Source organism: Lingula anatina, chromosome 1, assembly GCF_051362555.1.
Source record: "Lingula anatina isolate TDL-2025a chromosome 1, LinAna3.0, whole genome shotgun sequence".
NCBI classification, from domain to species: Eukaryota; Metazoa; Brachiopoda; class Lingulata; order Lingulida; family Lingulidae; genus Lingula; species Lingula anatina.
In genome coordinates, this window is record NC_141767.1 from 58101134 (window position 1) to 58125141 (window position 24008).

Here is a 24008-nt window from a genome sequence, read left to right on the forward strand (position 1 = left end):
ATTACGTTCTAAAAGCCGCAGAGCTCTTTTGCATGTGAAGGATAAATCTGCTTTTCTTCAAGGAGGTGATTGTATATTTGGGCAACTTGTGAGCGGGATACATAGGCGCACGTGGGGATTTGACACATTGAAAACCTTTCTTTAAAGGCGATATATCAGAGAATCACTTTATTATTGTATTTGCTGTCTGGTTTTGATAGGCGATAAATCTTTTGTGACTAACCTTAGCAACCCAGAGGATACCGCCTCGCTCAAGACAAGAAAGCTGACCCCACCCTCACCTTAGACTGTTGAGTTGAAGTCTTCACACTAAGAAACTCAGCAAAATGGCACCAAAAACGGTAAGTGCAAGTTGCTGTTGAGAAATGTGGTAAATGCATCTTTAAATTACGGTCAAAGACTGACGGTTCTTTGCGGATTGAGTTTAAATTGTAATTCATTGAAAACAAGAACTGCCAAATAGTAATACCGTAATGGTTTATTGCAAGAGGTCCTAGTATTGCGAGCTATCCGCTTTGTTTCGTCAGGTGTCTTTCTGTTATTATCTTATATATATTTACAATTATATTATTTGTTTTTATAATTAATTGTTTAAAATACAGGTTGATGGTTCTAAAGTTATGGTATAGGATGTATTAAAGTGAAATATGGAACAGAGGTACGAGTACCTCTGAATTGTTAGAGTATCATTAAATATTATTTTTGTGTGTTTATTTTTGTACTTGTCACATGCAAGAAAGTTGTCACATCTAATGACCTTCATGTGAGTAACATCTATGCTTTTTGCTCATTAAGCAGAAATGATGTAACATTATTTTTAATGTGTTTAAAAACTTATGAATGAGGACACATGTTGGTTATTTAATACTATATCCAGCTGACTTATTTTATTGGAGCTGGACTAAGTTTTATGTAACTTGAACCAACTACTGTAAAAATATGGTGGATTTGTGTAGGTGGCAGTGAATATGACCTGACTATTATGCAAATATACCAGTCCACCCCATTGAATGAGTAATCTGCAAAAAGGTCAGGTTAGAAGAGAAAGTATTCAGACCCAAGATAACTTATGTTAATGTCTTAATGTAAATGCATGCCACACAAACTGACAGCTACACACAAAGTTCATTTATATTTATATCTTTTGAAAATGGTTTGACTGACAACTGTACATATATTAGGGTAAAGGAATTTGGAATCAAGATTTTTTTTTTTTTTTTTTGCAGAGGAGACAAGATTTTAATATGAAATTTACTTTTGATGAAATAGTGTCACTTGTGTTTAGTGATTTGTTTGTAGAAAAATCGAAACTGACCTAGAGTACTAGTTTTAATAATGCCATAAATACATGCACATGTCCAATCAAAAAGCATATCTCACTCATTGTAAAAAGTTCAATCTTACTTTAGCTAAAAACTTCCAATATATTTTATGTGTAGATTTATACTCATATTATATTAAGAGTACTTATATTTTTTTCTGTTCAAACAAATGTATGACTTTGGTCAGGGTTACTCAGGTTAATTCAATACGAGATATATGAATGCTTGTTTAATTATGTAATATTCATAGTTAGATGAGCAGTTCTGTTCCTTCTGAAAAGTCATACTAGAAAAATGATTGCCAACCATCTGTGAATTGGTACATATTTTGGTGACAGATTTTTTCTAATCCAATACCATTTGTGTTAAACAGTAACAGCCTCATGTTAAGGGAGGTTATGTCTAATAGATCTGTATAGAACCAAAGCATAGTCTTAAAAATTAGAATTGATGCCGTGTTGGTTAAATGTATTTACAATGCACCCTAAGGTAAGGACATGTATTAATTTTTATTTAGATATATTGATATGGGCTTTTAATTGCCAAAATCTCTTGTTTGCTTTAAAATAGGGTGTAGTCACAGTGTAGTGATCAAACTAGTTTGCAAACATTGGAATAGTTGGGAGTGGTCTGTAAGACCTTACGGGCTTATTTTGTCATGATACATTTACATTAATAGAGTTACATAATTTGTATTAAATTTACAAATTGAAAATGAATTTCTTAAGGAGTGTTAGTTAGAGGCAGTGTTGTATAAAATTATTTGACTATAGTGTTTTTGTCTTGATGGATGTTAATGCCAAGATTCACATCTAGACATTTTTATAAGCTATCTCATTACTGTTTATAAGACTACACCCATGTTTACAGTAGTATGTTGTCAGATATTAAGATGCAAGCTTTAAGCTCTTTTGTTGAGGTATGTACTAGGTCTTCAGTTTTATCAGGCCTGAACTTTGACAAAGTGGTGATACACTAACAAGAAAATATTGATATACCAAGAAAAGAAAGAATAAATGGATGAACATCCATCCTTTATCATTAATAACCTACTTTTAAGCCATTAAATAAGTTAATATGACTAAACTTAAAGGAACTTCTTTGATATCTCTACTTCCACAAGTGCTAAACATTATGCTCAAGTGTATACATGTCATTATTAAAATCCAATGCAGCTGCATATGCTCTTTTAATGAATTTCACAAGAAAATATTTAAAATTTTGCTGAAATGTAATAGATATATATTGTTTTATGGAGCTGTCATCAAGTATTTTGGAGGGGAAGGGGTAAATGATAGTCCTATAGAATTATATTGCTGCTTATGAAAGACTGACAGCAGTCATTTGTTTTTTAACTTGAACAGCTTCAGTTAGACAAGGGAACAAATACATTAGCTCTGAATTTGAAGCTATATAAGTGTATGTTATCTTGTCATGTTATATGCTTGTGCCATGTGAATATAGTCTGCAATTAAGAACAAATATTTAAATTGTGGCCTTAGTGGTAAATTAAATATAATGTATTATTATTTGTCAAATTCTAATCCTTATATGGGTCTAGTGATGTGTGCAATGATTCTTGATCAGATCACATTATCATTTTAGTTTAATGAAGAATGATATCTTAATATAGACCTTTGATTATCAAAGTTAAAAATGTCAGTTTGCAGAAACCGAAGTACCTAATTTAAAAAATGTTCACTAATTTCATAATTTAAAAGATAATATATATTTATAGGTCAATGTTCGAGTCACCACCATGGATGCAGAGCTGGAGTTTGCCATCCAGCCAAACACAACAGGCAAACAGCTCTTTGACCAGGTAGGTTGGACAAAAAGGACCTTTATGCTAAAAGTATGTCCCTTACAGAGCCAGCTGTCATTTTGTACTCTTTTCTGTCTAAGTGATTGAATAAGAAGTAATGCGTTTGCTGATAAGCATCTTACTGCCCTGGTTTCTCCTTAACCTTCCTTTCTATTATAATAACTATATACTGTGTTATTCTGTTTTTTTTATGGAATGTATTCATGTATATTCATTCAACATACAGATTTGGTTTTTATTTGATACATAAAAAATGCTAAGCTATTCTTATATTTATGGAAAATTAGATTATATCTGTTGTCATAATATTAAGGTACTTGGAATTTTTTTATTTTCTGAGTTCGTATACACATAATACTGAAGATTACGTGGGCATCTAAGCACTTCTTTTTGATACTTTTTGGTTATCACATACTTTTTCATTCTATGTAGACTTATGTGACTGGGTTAAGTAAACAACTAAATTGCAATATCTTACATAGAGTGTTTATAGTAAGTTTTGCCAAAAATCTAAACCTCCTTTTTGAAAGATTTTATTGGTTTTAATCTGGTTGAACTTTAGGATGTTTATGTTCAGCTTTATTATTATTATTATTTATTATTTTAGAATGCTTCATATATATTTTAATTTCAAGCTCAGTGAATGGAATCTTTGACAAAAACGTTTCTCGTAAAGTTCAGTGCCAAAAACTTGATTATAATATTTTAACCTGAAAATGTAGTAGTTAGCTTGCACAGAAATGTTAAATTGAACTTGGACTTATAAATTATATTTTTCCATTTGTGCTTTCATTAAATGTAATTTATTTCAGGTGGTGAAGACAATTGGTCTTCGAGAGATTTGGTTTTTTGGCCTTCAGTATGTTGACAGCAAGGGCTATAACACTTGGCTTAAACTCAATAAAAAGGTAAAGTTTATTGTTCTTCTATTTATAAACAATGTTACTAAATCTTGAATAACTTGTCAGCTCTTAGTAAAACCAAGGTGTAACATTGTGTTAAAGCACACTTCTGTTTCATTTTCTGTTTTGCAGTTATGTCATGAAGTTAATATTCGGTTAAAGTACCTGGTTATAAATTCTGCCATGTCTGCATCCCCTAGGGACTGAATTGTAAATCAGACATGAAATTAACTCTATAGGCGTGTTGTCCTTATGGAGAAAAAAGAGAACTGGGGCACATCGGAAGATTTTGAGGGTTTACAGTCATTATATCATTATATTTGTGTAACTAAGGTTATATGATGGATAGCATGTGCATATGATATGAAGAATCTATGTAAATATAGATAAAACTATGAACACTTTTTAAACCACTATGTGGAGGTACATTAATATACTAAGCTCCAGTATCCTAGACCTAGAGTAAGATGTTTTCCAGTAATATGTGACTCCAATGAGTTTTGAACACATTTACAAGCAGCAGGAGGTTGATGTATGGAAGACTGCTAAGCAGTTCCTCTGGTGAACAAACATTAGGAAGATATATTGCCCAACAAGGCCCCACTAGTTTGATTTTTTGGTTTACATAATACCAGGATAACACATTTTCAAACCATGCATCTGGTTCCTGTACCATGGTAGTTGCCTGCACTGGTAGATCTAGTCTGGAAACACTGAACAAATTTGGCAGCAGCATCTCTTGTTACAGATGTAACAAGTCTACTATGCTACTTGAAATGGCTGACTACCTCTCCTATATTGTTACATACATTGGGCGCATTCTCATAGATTTTAGATCGATCTATCCCCGTGGGGAGTCTCACTAGATTATTGTCAGATAGTCCGTCCTGCCTACTACAAGCTGTATGGGGGTAATTAACTTTTGTGCCCGCTCGACTGACAGCTATTTAGCGTGAACCCCCAAGGAGTTAGGTTGATCTAGTCGGATCAATCTAATCTCTGGGAATGGGGTCATTGAGATCACTCAATTAAAAGACTAAGTCATATGCCTCAAAACATCAAATTATCTTTTGCCTTACTGGTCAGAAAATTTTATGAAGACTGCATGTGGATAGTGGGGACCATTGGGTTTCAAGCTTCATCATTCAAATATTTGCACGGAGTTAGAGATAACATTTTCTTTGGAATTCTTCTAAGAGATAAATATCATTTTTGTCACTGAAAGAGCAAGCTATATGTATGTTATGCAGACATGGTAAAAACATTGAAAGTAGTGTTAGCCTGGTGTTTGGACATTCTCAGTCCAGAAAAAAAAATTCAGTACAAACAAAGATTATGATTCAGAGTCAGTCAACAGCTACACGAAGGTCATACATCATCTTGAATACTGCTGGTCCTGAAAACTGAAAGGAAGACAGTTTCTCAATATAATTTGGTAATATTGTAGCAAGAGACCTCTTACATATTAAATTGCTCTGTGCCATTGTACACATGTATATCTGTGCATATGTTATACAACTCCGCTTACATACTGTACTGAGAAAGACAGCTGAGAAAGATAATGTATGTACCCACATTTCATTCACAGAATATGCAGAGTTGTGGTGGCAATAACTTATGATGAAGCACACACAAGCTTAGTGCTAGTTAAAGCAAGCAACCATGATGTAGAGGTCATATTCCTGATTAAGACACCAGATTATTATTAAAAAAAGGCAATCAAGTTATTGGTTTTTGATACTGAAAGTATAAAAGGTGGTTAGCTAAATAGGTCCAGTTAGAACTCTAAGGTTGAACTTATCACTGACAACTTGTCTTGATTAATTTACTGGTGTTGAATACTAAATTGCATCTTGATAGATTCCTTTCAGCAACACTAAAATCTCACTCCTGAATTTTGTTGTGCTTGTTTGACCTAGGCCCTTTTTTACATCTAGTGCTATACTTATATACAGTAACTGATACCGTTTGTACTGGTTCACTATGACAGATTCTAACATTTAATTATGTTACAGAGGTTTTTACTCCCTTTCACAAGTTCTTAGGTTTACTTCCCACTGTTTAGTGGAATTAATTGACCAGGTCGAGGGGGTGGGGGGTGGAGTGATTTTCTAATTTTCAAGAAGAAAAATCATTTAATTTCTCCTATTTTCAAAATGATCTTTAGGTACTAAGTCAAGACCTTCGCAAGGAGTCTCCCCTCCAGTTTAAATTCCGTGCCAAGTTTTACCCAGAAGATGTGGCTGAAGAGTTGATTCAGGAAGTCACACAGGTAAGTTTCTATCATTTGATTTCTCTTTCAAGTAACAGGCATTTCCCTTAATGTCTGCTTGAGACTGCACATGATATTAGGAAGTCCCTTCAAGATAAACTTAAAGGTTAACATATGATACAGCTTTGTGACTCTTTCCCATGTTATAACCATATACCTATATATGGGGCTTTTGTTTGTATGATTGTTTATAGTTTTTTAATTCGCCACCAAAAGTTTTATCTGTTTAAAAAAAAACTCCAAACAGTAAGTTTTAAATTGTTTTACTGCTTAATAGGAGCTAGTGACTTTAAGTGGATGCAGATTCACGACTATTTAAAAGTTTATCGCATCTTATCTAGGGATATTATATTATGCATCTAAGTATCATACTCAGGCAATAAAAAACTGAAGCTACAAGATATACAGTGGTCCTTTTCTCTACAGAGTTCCTGAGGTAATTGCTCAAAGAGTGAAGAATGTGCACCCAATAAGCACTGAAGGTTATAATGTGCAAGTGCTATGTCTGGGTGTCTGGCAAAGCACAGGTGGATTTAGAAAAAAAAAATCAGATGTAGTGGGTCTTGAAATAATATCTGAAATATTGACAGCTGCATTGCAGTGGTGAAACTCTCAATTTAGGCCACGTTCACAACCAAAGTTGATCCTCGAACTAACAGAACTGCAGATCAAATGTGGCTAACTTATTTGAAAGCTTGCTACGTAATCCCTGTAGGGAATCTATTCAGTGTCCATTAGTAGATTATGCAGCGAGCTATGGTTGGCCATATTTGTCCCGCAGATCTGTTAGTCCATGGATCAACTTCAATACAGAATGCGCTCTAAGTTGTAATGGAAAAGGGGCAAGTGCAATTTGTAATTGGATCTGCATATGTTAGAATGCAGACTTCCACTATTGTTTTCTCAGAATGAATATAATTTTGAAATTTAATGTGTTTTCTCTATACAGTTTCTGATTTCCTGGCCGTTCCATCTGCTCTGTTTAATATGTATTCTATATATACCACCATAAAAGCACATTGTGAATAGATGTTTTTACAAGCTGTTGCCAAGTCACTCCCATATCTAAAAGCTAGGATGAGTGATATACTGAGTTGTTTTAATAATTTAGTCTTAAAGGGCTTTAATCAGTTAAATATTAGTTTGTTTCATTATGTTCCATTATAAGGTAAAGCAACTGGACATATTTAGTCATAATCACCATAAATGTTACAAACAAATGAACAAACAAATTTGGGCAATGGAAAATTTCTAAAAACACTAGTTGTTAAAACCTCGTGCTGCATTCTTTAACACTCGTTGTCATTGGAAGGATTAGGTTTCTTTCCTGGCTGTCATGCCTGGCAATATATAACAGTCCTAGCATATTATTGAACATGTCTGGCTAGCTTAAAGGAATTTGTGAAAAGGTACAGAATGGGTGGGCTTTATGCTATCCATACTAATTATAAGCATAACCAAGGTCACAATTAAAAACATGTGCACGTATAAACATTATAATTGTTATTCATCTTGCTAAAGCAACAGCCAGATACTATTTAGAACATTTTTTTCATCCAGGCAAAAATTCCTTCAGATTATTTAGTGGAAATCTACATCCAGACAATGATGTACCAGATGTTTGTAGTTGATAACATAACTGCTCATGTCACAGAAATGTGCTCCCCAAATATACGTAGAAACATTGATAAGTTGAAGGTGCTATCTCTGCAAAAGTGAATAGGTGAAGGAGCTTATAATTAAAAAAAAGTAGGACATTGCCCTTTCTTATACCTCTACATGCACCAGAATTATAAGCCTCTATTTGGTCAGTTTAAAGATGCCCTAGAAACCACATAAGATTATTTGGTCAGTTTAAAGATGCCCTAGAAACCACATAAGATTTCTACTTGTACTGATATATATAAAAATAACCTTTCTGTGAATTTGTTTTCACTACATTATAAAAATATTCTAATTATTTTCAAATGTTTTTAATTTTTTAAAGTGAAAAATGTTTTTAATAAATATTTTGGATATTCTACATGTACTGTAATTGTTCAAAAGTACATCACCAATTCACTATTAAAAAATCCATAAAATGCAGATTCATCAGTTTAGTTAGACCAAAAGTAGTCTTTCATACCTTGGGCAGTTAGTACAAAAAGGACATGTTGTATAATAAAGCTAATGAAATAAATAAAACACCTTAAATTTTTTCGTGATTTTGAGATAGTTTTAAGTGTGTGTGTGTGTGTAATTATGATACTACCCTTAAGAAATGGACTGTCAAGAAATGGTTCTGTTATAGATTGAAGATGATTTCACAGATACTGCAATGTTTGTGTCTTTTTTCGTATGACATCATTGTGCATGAGATGAGGAAAAGAGGATGTAGATTTGTGGTATGCTGTGCAACCTCTTTGTAATAAATCATGCCATTCCCTGTCTTTGGTATGTTCAGAAAAATTTGGTGTGCTTAAATGATGCCGTGCAGGCTGCACCAGCAACAATATCTTCTTTGGGTCTGTATTTGGCCATTGCCCTCTCAACTATTCATCATATTTATATTTAGGCTCTGTTCATGTTGCAAAACTTGCTTTATTGTGCAGCTGTTGTTTTTCATGTATTTCAATATTTCATCAAGCCAGACATTTGACAGATTTTTTAAGGGCTACTGCCCATGAGTTATACTGATACCGGAGGCATGTCCAGCATTCTATTCTGCAGCCATTTAATAGGAAAAAAAATATCATTTAACAATGAATATTTTAGCTTCTAGCATTAAATATAGTAAAATTGTTGTCATGATAGTTAAAATGCACATATGCCAAGGTAGAATTAAAAAAAAAGAATATTGTTGGTTTGATATTAGAAAAAAAGATGATGTATAGAAAAGAAAGAGCAGACAAATAAGGTCTTCCTTTAGACCTGTAACATTGTGAATTGCCCTGAGGAGTAATTGTAAGGGAATACAGAAGGGTCATGTTGGATGACACCCAGACATTGCTGTTAGTCTTGATTCAAAGTTCAACAGAAATTTATACTCGAACATTTAGTAATAAATTATGTACAGCAAAAAGACCCTGCAGTAAAAAAAAAAACTACCATCTGAAATCAGGGGCTTCTCGAAAAGTATACAAAATTTCAGACTACTAGCGCACCCTGTGGTCAGAGAGTATAAAAAGCCTGTGTAATGGAAGACCTATTCTTGAAAAAGCCTTTATCCTAGGTTTTTATGTAAGTAAGAGTAATTAAATAAGAGTGGAGAAGTAGAAGGGTGAATTCAAGTTATGAGCACAGGGGATTTTGTCAGTTTTCTTGTCTATGTAGTATTGGACACTGGCCTCTTTTCTGCCTATCTTGCTTGTGCCTTTGTTTTCAAGTATGCATGCTTTACACTGTCATCTGAGCAATGAAAAAAAGAAAATGTTATACATATATTCATTTTTTTTCAGCGTATGTTTTTCTTGCAAGTAAAAGACCTGATCTTGAATGATGATGTCTACTGCCCTCCAGAGACTGCTGTGTTGCTTGCTTCCTATGCAGTACAAGCCAAGTACTCTGATTATGACCCAGAGCAGCACGATGTGGGGTTCTTGGAAAATGAGAGGCTTCTGCCGCAGAGGTAAATTTTACTGAAGTATATGTCTTACTTTGATGTACTAAGTGAATGGCTGACCCAGCCCAGCTGTAGGGTGTTATGTACTTCTACTTGAGTTAACACTACAGAATGCTGTATGTCATAATCAGGATGCTATAAAAAACGTTAACATGCACTTGTGAATGTGGCAGATTACTATATGGTGTATAACTTTGTGCACAAATCAGAACCTACCTACAGCCAATATATATAGTAAAATTATAATATTTTTATTCAAATATAAAGAATACTTGTATAATAAAACAGATATAATTGCATTTTTTAAATTTTGTAAAACATGTTTTGCATACATCCAATGTGGAATTTGTGTTCAACTGAATTATTGCACAAAGTTAATTATGTAGAGAATATGAGATATGAAAACGAAATTCCAGAGTTATGGACCAGCATACCATGTCTAAAGAAGAATGGGAGAAGAAAATCCTCACCTGGTGGAGTGAGCATAAAGATTTGCCCAGGTATGTGAGCAGGTACCAGTGTCAGCTGAAACACCTTGGAAAGAAACTACATTATCCCTCAATAAGGTGGCCTTTTTGGTCATGTCATTCTTTTCACAAACAATAAAAGGGCATTTTGATGTAAAGAAAAAAAAGCTTGTGTATTTTTAACAAAAGATTTTCAGTTTAAAGCATCGGTGGTAAATTTTTGTTTTGGGTTTCAAGTTTAATTAACGTTTATAACTTAAAACATTCTATTCAAAACAATAAAAACTAAGAAATTGTGAAAAAGAAAATCTGAACTTCAGAAGGTTTATAGGAAAGAAATGGCAAAGAATGTTTTGGAAACAATGATTTGAAAGAATGATTTTAGTGTTAAGAAGCAATTAAAATGCTATAAAAGCTTGCATTATTGTGTCTGTAAGGGTATTCATATGAAATCTAGTGCAGAAAAGCTTAACAGTCTGTATTAATTTATTTTTTAATTACAAGTAATTTGGCATGTCAGAGTAAGAAGAGTTAATTAAAAATCAAGAGAAAAGTAACAGGTCATAAATCATTCTTGCATTTCACTTTAAGCTGAAAAGTTACTGTGAAAGATTTATGGGATTTGAATAATGAAAGGTCTCTATTCAGGTATTGATTTCAGCGAGTCAAAGAAAATATGATGGTTATTAAGTTAATTGCATGACTATGTATTGATCTACATGAACAGATTAACAGGGGGGTAGAAAAAGAATTACCAAGGGTTTACAGATTTAACACAGTAACCTTTGAGTTTTGATTGATGTATTCGATTGGTTGCAAATTATGTAATGGAAATGTTTGTTAGTACATTATAAAGGGGGGGGGGGGGGGACACACACACACAGTAAATCTAAATGATTGCTTTAAAAAGGTTATTATAATTTTAAGGAATTGTAAACAAATGAATTTACTTTGTGGTTTTACAGAGAGGATGCAATGTTAGAGTACCTCAAGATTGCTCAAGATTTGGAAATGTATGGAGTGAACTTCTTTGAAATCAAGAACAAAAAGGGAACAGAATTATGGCTTGGGGTTGATGCCCTAGGTCTGAACATCTATGAAAAAGATGATAGGTAGGACTAAAATGGAATATTTTTGGCAATGATTTTTTTTTTGTTGCTGTTGTAACACAACATAAATAATTGTACGACCAGCGAAGGCACTGGTGGCACCCATGGTTTTAGGCCCGACCTGTCTAGTATCTGCCATGTCCCCCACCATATCATCATTACAGCTTCTCCTCTAAGACTACAAGGGCCTGTGTACCCATCTCTTGGATTTAAGTCACACATAATCTCAACTCAATCCATGTAAATTTTGGGCTCTGTGTGGTGCTTGCAATGCACCCTTGTCCAAAATTTGCAAAATGAAATGTTAAGCATCTCCCAAACCGAAGGAATTATGGGAAAAGCTACTATAGAAGTCTGACCGAAAGTCATACATGGATATTCCAAATATGTGCTTGGATTTGACCTTTGAACTTTATTTCAAGGTCAAACAGGCCAAAATTTTGTAAAAATGGAAGCTTTTGCAATATATATATATATATATATATATATATATATATATATATATATTTGTTTTGTTTGTTTGTGCCAATTTTCAGAATATACACAGACCCAAGCTTTCATATTAAAGTGAGGGATTACAACTAGGGTATCCTTTCATTTCATTTGGGAGTTTGAGATCAATCAGTGCATTCTTCTGCTTCAAAAATATTGCTAATTTCATTACACTTAAAATATTATTAGAGTGAATTTTTTGTTAGCTCAAGCACATTGCAAGCCTTAAGCCACTTAATTTGTGTCTTTTTGTAATCCCCTGGCACTTGAAATCAACCTATGGGACCTATGTAACCTATGTAACCTATGTAAATCAGCCTATGGGAAATGGCTGGGAAGATTGATAAGTATGTACTGTTAGCATAATAATTCTCCCTATAAACAATATATTTAGTAGACAAAGCTGTGACATTTGTGGAATTATTTTTCAAACATCTTAATTTTTATTTCAGATTAAATCCCAAAATAGGTTTCCCTTGGAGTGAGATAAGGAATATTTCTTTCAATGACAAAAAATTTGTCATTAAACCCATTGACAAGAAAGCCCCTGTAAGTTATTTTGTTAAACTTTTAATACACTTTCCCAAGTGTTACTCCATGAAATGTTTCTCAGTTTTTATGGCTATCAAGCCGTTCTCACTCTTAAGATGACAAGTAGGGCAACATTGTGCTAAAGAATGCAACCAGCAGCATAAACCATTGATCCGTGGGTAGATTGATATGTATTATCTAATTAAATACATAATATGTTTTACTTTTGTTGCTTCTAGGACTTTGTGTTCTATGCAGAGAGATTGAGAATTAACAAACGCATTTTGGCCTTATGCATGGGCAATCATGAGCTGTACATGCGACGTCGTAAACCAGACACTATTGAAGTACAGCAGATGAAAGCTCAAGCTAAAGAGGAGAAGACTCACAGAGATGAGGAAAGGTGTGAATTGTTGTTCTTCATTGTAAATCGAGAGGAATCCACATGATACATAACCTAGGACCTGTGGATTTTTGGCTTGTCAACAGTGATATATATATTTTTGTAAGACACAAAACTTTCGAAATATAAATAAATTTGGGTGATGTTAATTTATATCTTTTGGCCAATGAGGTGTTAAACGGGGCTGACATAGCAGAGGTAGATGTATTACATTTTTTTCACCACATTTTTAAACTGCTTGCAGAATTAAAGTTCATTCCTGCCTTTGTCTTTTGTCTTGAAAAGTCTACGTAATTTAATTTATTTTTGTAGTTGTGATTAGTTTTTTGACTATTCTGATAGATTTACATAAGTATATCTGAAATGCGTATCTACTGAAGTCTTTAAAATGTTGAAAAGATGTATTTTTATCAGTGTTTCAAATCTTTTACAAGGGAGATTTGTACTTTCTGTAGTTCCTTAAGTAAAAGGTATATACTGTTTTATTATTGTTATTAAAGGGCACGCTTACAGGCAGAGAAGCATGCTCGAGAAGAGGCAGAGAAAGAGCGTGCTGAACTCCAAGCAAGACTGAAACAATTTGAGGAGGAATCTGAGCGATCCAAAGCTGGTAATTAGGATAATATTACTTTTATATATATTTGAAAAATTCCATTTGAAAAATTTGCAGCAAGCCTGCCTATAGTTATTATTTTCTGAGTGCCATTCACCTTGCAAATTTCTTTGTTTAGAACTTGAAGCCACCATGGCAAGGGTAAGAGAGCTAGAAGAGAAAGCCAGGCAAGCAGAACAAGATCGCAATGAATTGCAGGAGAAGAAGGCAGAGGCAGAAGAACTGCGTAGAAAAGCTGAGGAAGCAGTTCATCTAGAGAAGGAAGAAAGAGAGAAAATAGTAAGACTTTAACCGAATATAAATTAAATCTGTTGTAGATTCAAGTTTAGAGTCAACATATTGTTACGTAATTGCTGGTGTGATTTAATGATCAAATATTATGGTAAACTTAGATAATTATGTGTTTGCGAAGAAAAAAAATGCAGAAGTTGATTAAGTACATTAGTTGGCTATCTTAAATGCAATTTCATAATGACTTGAAGGAGAAAATGGCAGAGGAAGCCCGTTTGGCTGCAGAAGAAAAGGAAAAACAGGTGAAACAGAGGGATGAAGAAAATCAACGGATTTCAGAGGAACTGTTAGAAACACGCAGGCAGTATGAAGAGAGCCACCAAGCATTTTTATTGGCTACAACTACGCCAGCTCACCATCATGTGGCTGAGCATGAGCATGAAGAGGCAGATGAAACCAAAGAGTATGGTAAGAAAAAGGATTTTGTTGAAAATGTGTAGTGCAATTAAATTGTTCTTGGTTCATATTGAAAGAGAAATTGGTATAAAACATGATATAAATTGTTTCATTGGATGCACTCCTTTGCATAGTTATGATTCAGGTTTGCAAGAAGTGAGTTTTAATCGGGGGCTTTCACTACGCAAAAATAGCAATGTGGATGTTCCCCTACCCCCCCACCCCACCCCACCCCACCCCTCCACTTATGTATGACATGGGAGGGGGATTTATGGCTTCTGTACCTCCCCAGCTCTTATGATTAAGAATAAAAAAGAATTCTGCTTTTCAGATTTTTGGATTTTTAACTTATTACTATTATAAAGTCATTTAAATAGTGATTTTATTTGATACAGCAATTTATGTTCAATATTACAGGCACAGAGCTAGTTGGAAATGATGAGCATGATAACATAAGACCGGAAGAATATAGAGTAACTCAAGCAGAGAAAAATGAAAGGCTACAGAAAAATCTAGCGGTGAGTGTAAGGAAAACTTGGTAACTGAAGCTTTGATTGGCTAACTTTTTCATGATATTAACTTTAGACCTTTGCCTAGGTCATTTAAATTGGTCAGTACGATGGTTTTGTTTTTTTTAGAATTTTGGTCCAGATAAAGGTGAGTATTTACCGTCAGAAGCTTCTCATAATTTGAAATATATTGGAATAAGACAACAAAATCATTATATTTAAAGTGGATATTTAGACATGATTTATTTTAGTTGAACACCAGTGAGGTGGTTGTTGTTCGTCTTTGAACTAGTATTGATAATTTCTGATGTTTTTATTTCAGACACTTACAATTGAACTACAGGCTACGAAAGATTTAACAAAGAGCACTAAGCATGATGTCATTTATGAGCAGAATGTCAAAGAGGGTCGTGACAAATACAAGACTCTTCGCCAGATCCGTTTGGGAAACACCAAACACAGAGTGGATCAGTTTGAAGCTTTGTAGATAGAATTCTTACATCAGCTTTTATTATTTAGCAACAACATTTAATCAATATACAGAATGAGTGTCACACGAAATTTACAGAGAAGTGCTGATTTGTTGACAAGGCAAGACTGAAGGTACATTTTGTAATAAACAAGAAGGCAGCCCTTTATTTCCATGTTTAGTTGCTAGTCTAGTGATATGCCATACAGATTGTTTGAAGCATGTAGTTGTTAAGTTAAAACTATTCATCTGCAATAGAGTTAACAGTAGGTGATGAATTGTGACCAGTTTCAAAAAGAAGAAAATACCCTGCCATTGTTTGTATGACTCACAGTATAAAACAAACCATGGCATAAATAAACACCATACCAATGATGTACCCTCTACCAGGGCGACAGATTGATTTTCCACAGATATTCACAGATGTGTCTCTAGATAAATAGACGGTCATTTTGGTCTGTTGTCAACAAGATTTCATATAACAGAATTGAATTTTTTTCAGTGTTTTTTTTTCAATTGTTGTCAACAGACCAAAATGACCGGCTGTTTATCTAGAGACATATCTGTGGAAAATCAATCTGTCGCCCTAGTAGAGGGTACCAATGATGGATTTCTTACTATCCTAATTAACAACTCTTAGCTCTTCTGTTTTGACATGCAGTCATTATGCAATGAACCACCATCCAGTTTAGTAAATTACTTGCAGCTGGAGATGAAGCGAACTGCAATTTAGCACCAAGCATGCTATATATATTTATATATTATTCTAGTATTTATAGGCTAATTATCACATGTATGACTTAACATGGTTAGTAAAAGGTCACCTGGTGCTGTTTGTGAATTGATTTTGATTAATTTTTCTTTTGATTTTCAATAATGCTACTGATTATGTTATATAGGTGTTGTGGCTTAAAGTATTATGTATGCGCTATACATCTCATATACACTTTTGCATCCCAATCACTTTAGTTGTGCCAAGGCTTCATGCTTGTACTGATAATTGATGACAATATCATCAATGAGAATCTCCACAACACTTTACAAATTTTATTTTTACATTGTATATGTGAATATGGCCAATCTGTTTAGTGTAACTCCAATAGATGAACTTAAAATACCTCATGGTGATTTTGATCAGATTTAAAGCATTTGCTCATTAGTCCTAATTAATTCTAACATCATTTGAACATTATTTGTTACTATTCTGAAATGTCAACAGGTTATATTTACGATTAGTCAGTCTCAGCTTTGTATAATGTTTGTGTGTATTTACAAATATAATTTCTTCTGTTAAGCCTTGTATTCTTAAATGCTTTTCAAAATTTATAGTTTTTGTCATATATAGACAGCAAATATTTTAAGGCTGCTGATACCCACATATTTTTGCTTTTAATTATTTTAGCATATGTATTCTCATTTTACTATATTGTACTTGTTGGTGCTGCTCACTTTATAATTTTTTTTTTAATTTTAGAAATGTAAATGAATGAAGAAATTATAGGTTGAATAGGAGTTGCAATGTTAGATGATGGATTTTACCAAACAAGATTTCATATAACAGAATTGAATTTTTTTCAATGCAACATTATCTATTGATCTCCACATTTAGTTTTAATCTTTGACAAAGTGGCATGTTCCTAAAATGTTCATTTCAGGGAATGTCTTCTTTTTTGCTTGACCTTTCTGCAAGATGGAAAAGGTCTAGAAATTGAAAATGGTTCTTTTTTTCCAATTCATAAAATACTTCTTGGTTGATTTTGAGCTACAAAACTTTTACTGTTTTTGTCTGGTTATGGTTCCCAATCATAATTTGCTTTCATTTTATATAAATACATTTGATTTTCCATTTTTGCTTTGTGCTCAAAATATGGTGGAAGTAAATATAAAATTTAACTTTAGTTTAAATCTGCTTTAATTGTATATGTAAAGGTCTCATCCCCCCCCCCCCCAAGTTATGTTTTGAGTAATCGCATGTATATGTAGATGAACTCTTGGTGCTGCTTTGCATAGTCTTGCCATCAAGAATGTCATGATTAGCAAGGATATTTATACTGTTGCCAATAAAATCATGTATGAAAACAGATTTGTTAAAATTTTGTGATTTTCATGTACGCTGTATAGTGATTCCCAGTCTGTCCATGCCGTTGTTGCAGTCTGACACATTTGTTTGCCCCATTTCCACCAAACTATTTTTGTTTTACTTTAAATTACGTAGACTTCGGTAAAAAGACAGGTCAAGTTAAAATCAGCACAATTGAATTGAATTCAGGAATGTCACCATTTGTTTTTCTTCATTCACTATTCCGAGTTGCTCTACAAGTACCAAACTGCATTTTTCGATTAATTAAATTTTACTAGGAGGCTTTGTTTGGTGAAAAGGCAGGTTGAGCTGAAGTTTATTTTTCACTTAATCTACATGAAATGTTAGGTGTTTATATTTCCTAGCTTCTTACTATTCATTGCTTCTTTGCATTTATGTATGCAGTACCCAAATCATGTAATTAGTTGGTAAAAATTGATGTAGTGCTGGAAAAATAAAATCGACTAAACCTGTTTATTCAAAACAATTTTAGATGTACTGAGATCAATCTCCACCAGTTTTTTCAATGTTAAAAAGGAAAAGAGTTTCTTCTTCATTACTGTAATGTTAAATTATGAACATCACACACTGACAGCCTTAATGCCTTTGCAACAAGGCCTGACATTTGAAGAAGAATTAAACTGACACTTATTTAAAAAAAAAATACAAACATTATTAATATTTATCGGTCAACAGTTTGATATGCCAGTTTTAGTCCCAATATACTCGACTAATGTGTCTGTCTGGTAGAGACACAGAGGTGAAATAAGCAAGATGGCCATTAATTTCATATCACATCTTTCCATAATAACAAATCCTGTACTTCTCCGCCACCTTTGTCCAAGATCAAGTGATTCTAGCTCAACTTCCTCATCAAATCCAACCTCCAGTCAAAATCACTTTACTCCTGAGTGAAGCACAAGAGTTGCCTATCTTTCACTTACTCACATACTTAATCTCATCAAATGCTTTCCTTGCTTTTCTTAATTCTTCATTCATTGTTAATAGTTCTTTTACTCTTGAATATTTCTTTGGGTCTTTTCTAATGAGGAAAATAATGTCTTCTACAAGAATTCTTCCTGGTCTTCCACATTCCATTGCTTTCTTTGTCTGAAAAATAAAATCAATAAGAGTCCAGAACCAATTTTAAAGTCACTTTAAATAAACTGAGAGAGATCCAATGATAATCGTAATATTTTAACGTATTCTCTTTTTATAACTAAGTGAGGTACCATCTTATCTTAATTCCATTTGATATAACCATTGCAATCTGCTTTTGTTTAAAAAATAACATTAAAAAGTTAAAAAGTTTTAAAGTTAAAGGTGATTGATTACAATGCTTGTCCATTTCATTTTGTCTGTAATGGTGATCAAGTATCAAAATTTTCAAAAAAATAATCATTTTAAAGTTTTTAAGTCACAAGTTTAGGCTTCTACTAATCAATATTTCTGCCAAATTTGAACTATACACATATCATAATTTTTGATAATAGAACTTTAAAGAGTCAAAAATCTGCCTTAAATGCAAAATGAATACCACAGAATGCCCCATAAAAACAGTTTAACAAGAGGGAAGATTTGATTCAAGGCACTGCTCTGGGAACTCTGATGACAAGATGCCTTGCTTCTGAAGAAACTAGAGGAAACTGAAGTTCAAAAATAAGTGGATATTGGTTTGCTGTCTTACCATCTCTGTGATGTAGTCTATCACCAAATCTTCCAGCAAGTCAACAGATTCTTGATAAGGATTTTGGTCATCTCCAAACCCATACATCATGCACCGTACTGAAATATATAATGTATATTTTCTTGGCAGTGAACTAATAAACAAAGAATTCATTCTTATTCATTATGTGACATAAAACTAGAAAAGTATCAACACTTCACCTTTAAACCAAAAATAGAACTTGAGGAACTGACATTTTTAGTTGCTTACTAGTATTGTGTGTTTAGTTACCAAAGGAAAACGCTTTCACAGCTGACAAACAATTGACATACATTCTGCTTTCTGATCAATTTGCCCTCACATAATGGAAGGACAACACCATCCTCTACTCAGGCCATTTAAGCCTCTGATTGATCCAAATCACCCAAGCAATATCTACTATAATCACTACACTCACATTCTTTTGAAAATATCTTCTTTCTTTTTTCTATTTCCATTGGCCCATCCTCTTCCTCTTCTTCCTCCAACTAAAATAAAATGAAATTACATGTATGTTGCTACTGCTGTGCAGATTAAGCAAACTAAACACGATATGTTAAATTTGTTAAACTAAGTAAGGGATAGTGTGATCTTCTATGGATCTATTTCAAATCGCTGGAAACTGGAAAAGTCCCTCTGTGCTTTAAGGCAGTGATAAGACCACTGATAAAGAAGGCAGACCTTAATTCTAATGTCCTTTTAAGTTTATAGTTTTTAAAAAACTATCGACCAATCTCAAATCTGTCATTTCTTTCCAAACTCCTGGAACGTATTGTTGCAAGCCAATTAAACGACTATTTGAGCAGTTTTTCCTTATATGCAAATTACCAGTCTGCATATAGACCAAACCACATTACAGAAACAGCCCTTCTTAAGGTGCAGAATGACATTCTCCAAGCCCTGAACGATCAGAAACATGTGATATTGATTCTTCTTGATCTATCAGCAGCTTTCGATACTCTCGATCACGACATATTGCTCCAACGACTTGCACATCGGTTTGGGATAACTGGGACAGTTCTCTCCTGGTTTCGGTCTTATCTAACTGGACGCGAGCAACATGTACGCTTAGGCTCTTCTATTTCAAAATTAAGCAAATTACTTTATGGTGTGCCACACTCTACACCTCACCAATTGAGGATACAGTTGCTCAGTTTGGTTTCAATTTGATGTTGTATGCAGATGATCCCCAGATATATGTTATATGTGAAAATCCTTGTGATGAAAAAGCAACTATTGAGGCTTGTGTGAATGAACTTAGATCTTGGCTCAAGTCCAACTACTTAGTTTTTAATGATGAAAAAACTGAATTAGTCCATTTCAACTCGTAAGTTTTCCAAAGACAATACTGCACTTGATAGTATTAGAGTTGGGGATTCTTTTATAAAACCAACAACAGAAGTAAGGAACTTGGGTGTTATTTTTAATAACAAATGTGAAATGACATCACACATTAACAAAGTATGTAAAACAGCATATTTTAGTCTCCAACGGATATCCAAGATCTCTCACCTTATTAACACCAAGCAAACTGAATTACTCATCCATGCATTTGTAACCTCTAGACTGGATTATTGCAATAGCCTATTGTTTGGAATACCTCACTATCAAATGGAAAAGCTACAATCAATTCAGAACTCTGCTGCTCGTCTCCTCTGTAAAGCTCAGAAGTCCAACCACATCACACCAATTCTGCGAAACCTCCACTGGCTACCTGTGTCTCAACAAATAGTTTTTAAAATATTACTTTTGACTTTTAAGATTTTAAAGGGCGACCGTCCATTTTACTTAAATTCTACCATAGAACTTTTAACTCCTATCAGATCACTTCGATCTAGTGGACAACTTCAACTTAAGCGAAAAGACACCAAATGACTCTTAAAACATATGGACAAAGAAGTTTCGAGATTTGTGCACCGATTTTATGGTCTAATTTTATCACAAGATCTAATGTATCTCTGGATGACTCATATTACTGTTTTAAGAAGAATTTAAAAACTGTTTAAAGAATACTTTAATTTATAGCATCTTTTTAGTTTTTAAAATTTTTAAGTATTCTGTTTTTAGTCTATACTGGCTTTAATTTATCTGTGGAGTTTTTTTTATTTTTTATGTTAACAGCGCTGAGACGCATGTGTAGCACGGTTTTAAAGAAGTGCTTTTTATTATTATTTAGTACTCTCAGTGTCTCACCCCCCCCCCCCCCCCTCTCACCAGGGTCACTATTTTTTGAATGTCGAGTAGAAGACAACATAAACATTCTCACCTGATCTTTTGAAGTGTCTGCCTCTGCCATTTTTATCCTCATATACTTTACTTAATAAAACTAAGGCTACTTTCACTACTATGTACCAAACTATACACTTAAATCTGTTTAAATTTGCACCACAATATCACAAAGTTTGTAGTCAAAGGAAAACAGGAGCAATCCTCGTTCTCGCACACACTCTCGCACCAAACATTTGCTGCGGGACTACGCTTACATAAAACGTGATATTTCAATGCGTCTGCTAGCGACCCACAAACTGACCTTTTGCTACCAAATAAGATAAGGATAACTGAATACACATGGGGAATTCATCTAGTCAGTCAACAGAGAAGGCAAGAGCAGGGCCATTAAGCGCGTCAGTTATGTCTGAGAAGGCTGATGAAATCAAGAGAGATGAACAAGGCAGACCCTTGGATAAGGATGGAAATCCATTAAAACCTTGCTGTGCCTGCCCTGAAACTAAGAAAGTTAGAGATGAATGGTAAACTATATTGATATTCTTAATTTATGAAATGACACTTAGTTTTTTGCAAAGTAACACAGGTAACACCACGTGTTTGTGCATGTGAACCCAGTAAAGTGAAGGCTTAGCAATAACAGACTTGTTATGAGTTTCATGTACTGCCTACTGGTATATAAAGTAATGATCAAAGCAAACGTTACCTATCAATGCAGTATTTTAATAGCTTATGCAATTATCAAGTAAGGGTCCATTTCCATTGAAACTATTGGTCTACGTAGGTCATTCTTGCTGAATGGAGTTTAACAGATTAACACGTCTCCTCCAGGCGTGGAATGGATAACACAAATAAAAGAATGTTAGAAACAAGAGGAAGAGTATTAATCTGTTAAACTGATTGCATTCACTGAGAGTCTCTGTGGAGTTGGATTGATCTACATAGACTGATAGTTTGTATGGGCATGTGTCCAAACATCCTATGTAGGCTATTTTTGGCAGGTTTAAGAAATACATGTAAGTTGTGATAAAAATTACTTACACAATCTTATTTAATCTAACTATTTTAATAGAAGTTTTTAGTTAGAGTGGATGTACCATACATGGAACATTGCCCCTGTTTTTTCTTGGTGTTGACTGAGGGCAGTTATAATTTTTGACACTTTTCTGGGTGAATTTTTCTTGTTTTGTTAACCGTATCTATCCAGTGTCTCCAGTATTAAATAATTCTTTCACCATGTTTGGCACTCAGAATAACAGTATGTACAACTTCATTAATATTTGGCAGGTTCCAATTTTCTTTCTAACAAATGTTAAGTTCTCATACAGTAGTCTGTTCAGGTAAAGCACTTTGTCTCTGTTTCTTATTTTTCTTTTTAGTTACACCTTTCAAAAAGAGAAGCATACCTTGGTTTTATCCTATTCAGTTTTGTTCACTTCTTCATAATTTTTTGCTTTTCCTGTTTTCTCCTTTAATTATTTATTCTGGATAACCATAGTTTCTACATGCCTCCCTGATCTTGTCCTTCCCTAGCTCGATCTTGTCTTGGTCTCTAGTCAGTGTGTCTGACCTGTGGATAAGTCATGGCTACCAGTATGAGCTGAGTCTGCCTCCTCTCATCACATCATATTCTCACCATTTCTTTTTTTAGTATACTTCACAATGGCGAAGAAAATTGTAAAGAACTTATAGAGGCACATAAGGAATGCCTTCGAAAGTTGGGATTTAACATTTGATACAGTTACAGCAAACTTTGAAGCAGTAGCAGCATTGTATGTATTCTATTTGCTTATTTAGATGAATTCATAAAAACAGCTATAAGCTGTCTCAATAGTATAAGTTTGAAAATACTCATGCCAAGAAATCAGTTTATGCAATATGATAAATAGTAACTTAGAGAAAACTGGACTTTATTCTTCATTTTATTTGAAGTTTATTATTGAGAACTAGGGTAGCCATTTGATATTGATTATATAGTTATAAACTTAATGTTTGTTTGTTCTTTTTTTCAGTCAGTAAGGATCTCTGTACATGTCTCACCAAAAAATGGCTATTTATAATAAGGATCAACAGAAGAACATTTCAATTTAATCATTGAAAAAATGGAATATATTAATGTTAATGGCTCTATTTATTATGTTGAAACATTCAGGAGGGACATTTTTACTTTTTTAGGGGGGTGTCTCTTTCTGTGAAAATAAAGAGTTGGAGAGTTTTTATCAATTTTACATAAACTGAATAGTAGGAATTCGGTGAGACAGCATGGCTTCCCTTTTTAAATAGCATTTTCTGTTCCCATCACACCACATTATACCTTAAAATATGTGCATGGTTAAAGATTGTTGACTGCTGAGTTAAAGTTGCAATATGACACATGGTGGAAAGTTTGTTGTAGTGTTTTATTATTGAATCATTCAGGAAATTTATTAATGCTCTATGTATTAAATTTTGTGATATGTGAAGTATACACAGAAGAGTAAACAAGTTTATGCATATATGGAAATTGTTGTTCTGTTTTTAATAATTAAATGAAAAGACTTTAATGGGTTAAAACCTATCTTAGACATATATGGATAAGCATAAATCGGGATAAAATAAAGAAGGAAATATAAACTCCTCATATTTTATTCTGACATATTGCTACTGAGAAAACATCATGCTTTGTCATTGTGACTTTGCATTTTTTGGCAAATGGATTGAGTTTAAGTTCTATAACTACCAAAACATTGTACAAGCTTAATTGCCATTCGAATTTAGCATTTGTTCGCAATAAAACTTGCATAACTAAAATTGTC

At 33.6% G+C, this 24008-nt stretch overlaps 3 protein-coding genes across 5 annotated transcripts; 2 read left to right on the top strand and 1 right to left on the bottom strand.

The window, feature by feature from the left end:
* Positions 1-23: 23 nt before the first annotated feature.
* On the top strand, positions 24-17285 carry LOC106178053 (moesin/ezrin/radixin homolog 1). The gene is made up of 14 exons (XM_086999380.1): positions 24-341; positions 3061-3144; positions 3960-4055; positions 6217-6321; positions 9759-9928; positions 10339-10422; positions 11355-11501; positions 12443-12539; positions 12761-12924; positions 13425-13534; positions 13656-13816; positions 14020-14236; positions 14642-14742; positions 15056-17285. The coding sequence occupies exons 1-14, from the start codon at positions 327-329 to the stop codon at positions 15218-15220; spliced, it is 1716 nt and encodes a 571-aa protein (XP_086855506.1). The 5' UTR covers positions 24-326; the 3' UTR covers positions 15221-17285.
* A 457-nt stretch (positions 17286-17742) lies between these two features.
* On the bottom strand, positions 17743-21426 carry LOC106178120 (transcription initiation factor TFIID subunit 13). Of its 3 annotated transcripts, none has more exons than XM_086999383.1 (5): positions 21254-21422; positions 20588-20701; positions 19406-19475; positions 18970-19067; positions 17743-18392 (listed from the first exon to the last, which is right to left on the bottom strand). In XM_086999383.1, the coding sequence occupies exons 3-5, from the start codon at positions 19443-19445 to the stop codon at positions 18219-18221; spliced, it is 312 nt and encodes a 103-aa protein (XP_086855509.1). In that variant the 5' UTR covers positions 19446-19475; positions 20588-20701; positions 21254-21422; the 3' UTR covers positions 17743-18218. The 3 variants fall into 3 exon arrangements, with proteins under 3 accessions (XP_086855509.1, XP_086855508.1, XP_013416631.1); XM_086999382.1 differs by having other exon boundaries at positions 20500-20701; XM_013561177.2 differs by lacking the exon at positions 20588-20701 and having other exon boundaries at positions 21254-21426.
* On the top strand, positions 21424-23716 carry LOC106178146 (cytochrome c oxidase copper chaperone-like). The gene is made up of 3 exons (XM_086999384.1): positions 21424-21737; positions 22865-22985; positions 23226-23716. Exons 1-2 carry the CDS (start codon positions 21556-21558, stop codon positions 22947-22949), a joined length of 267 nt encoding a protein of 88 aa, XP_086855510.1. The 5' UTR covers positions 21424-21555; the 3' UTR covers positions 22950-22985; positions 23226-23716.
* The last annotated feature ends 292 nt before the right edge of the window (positions 23717-24008 follow it).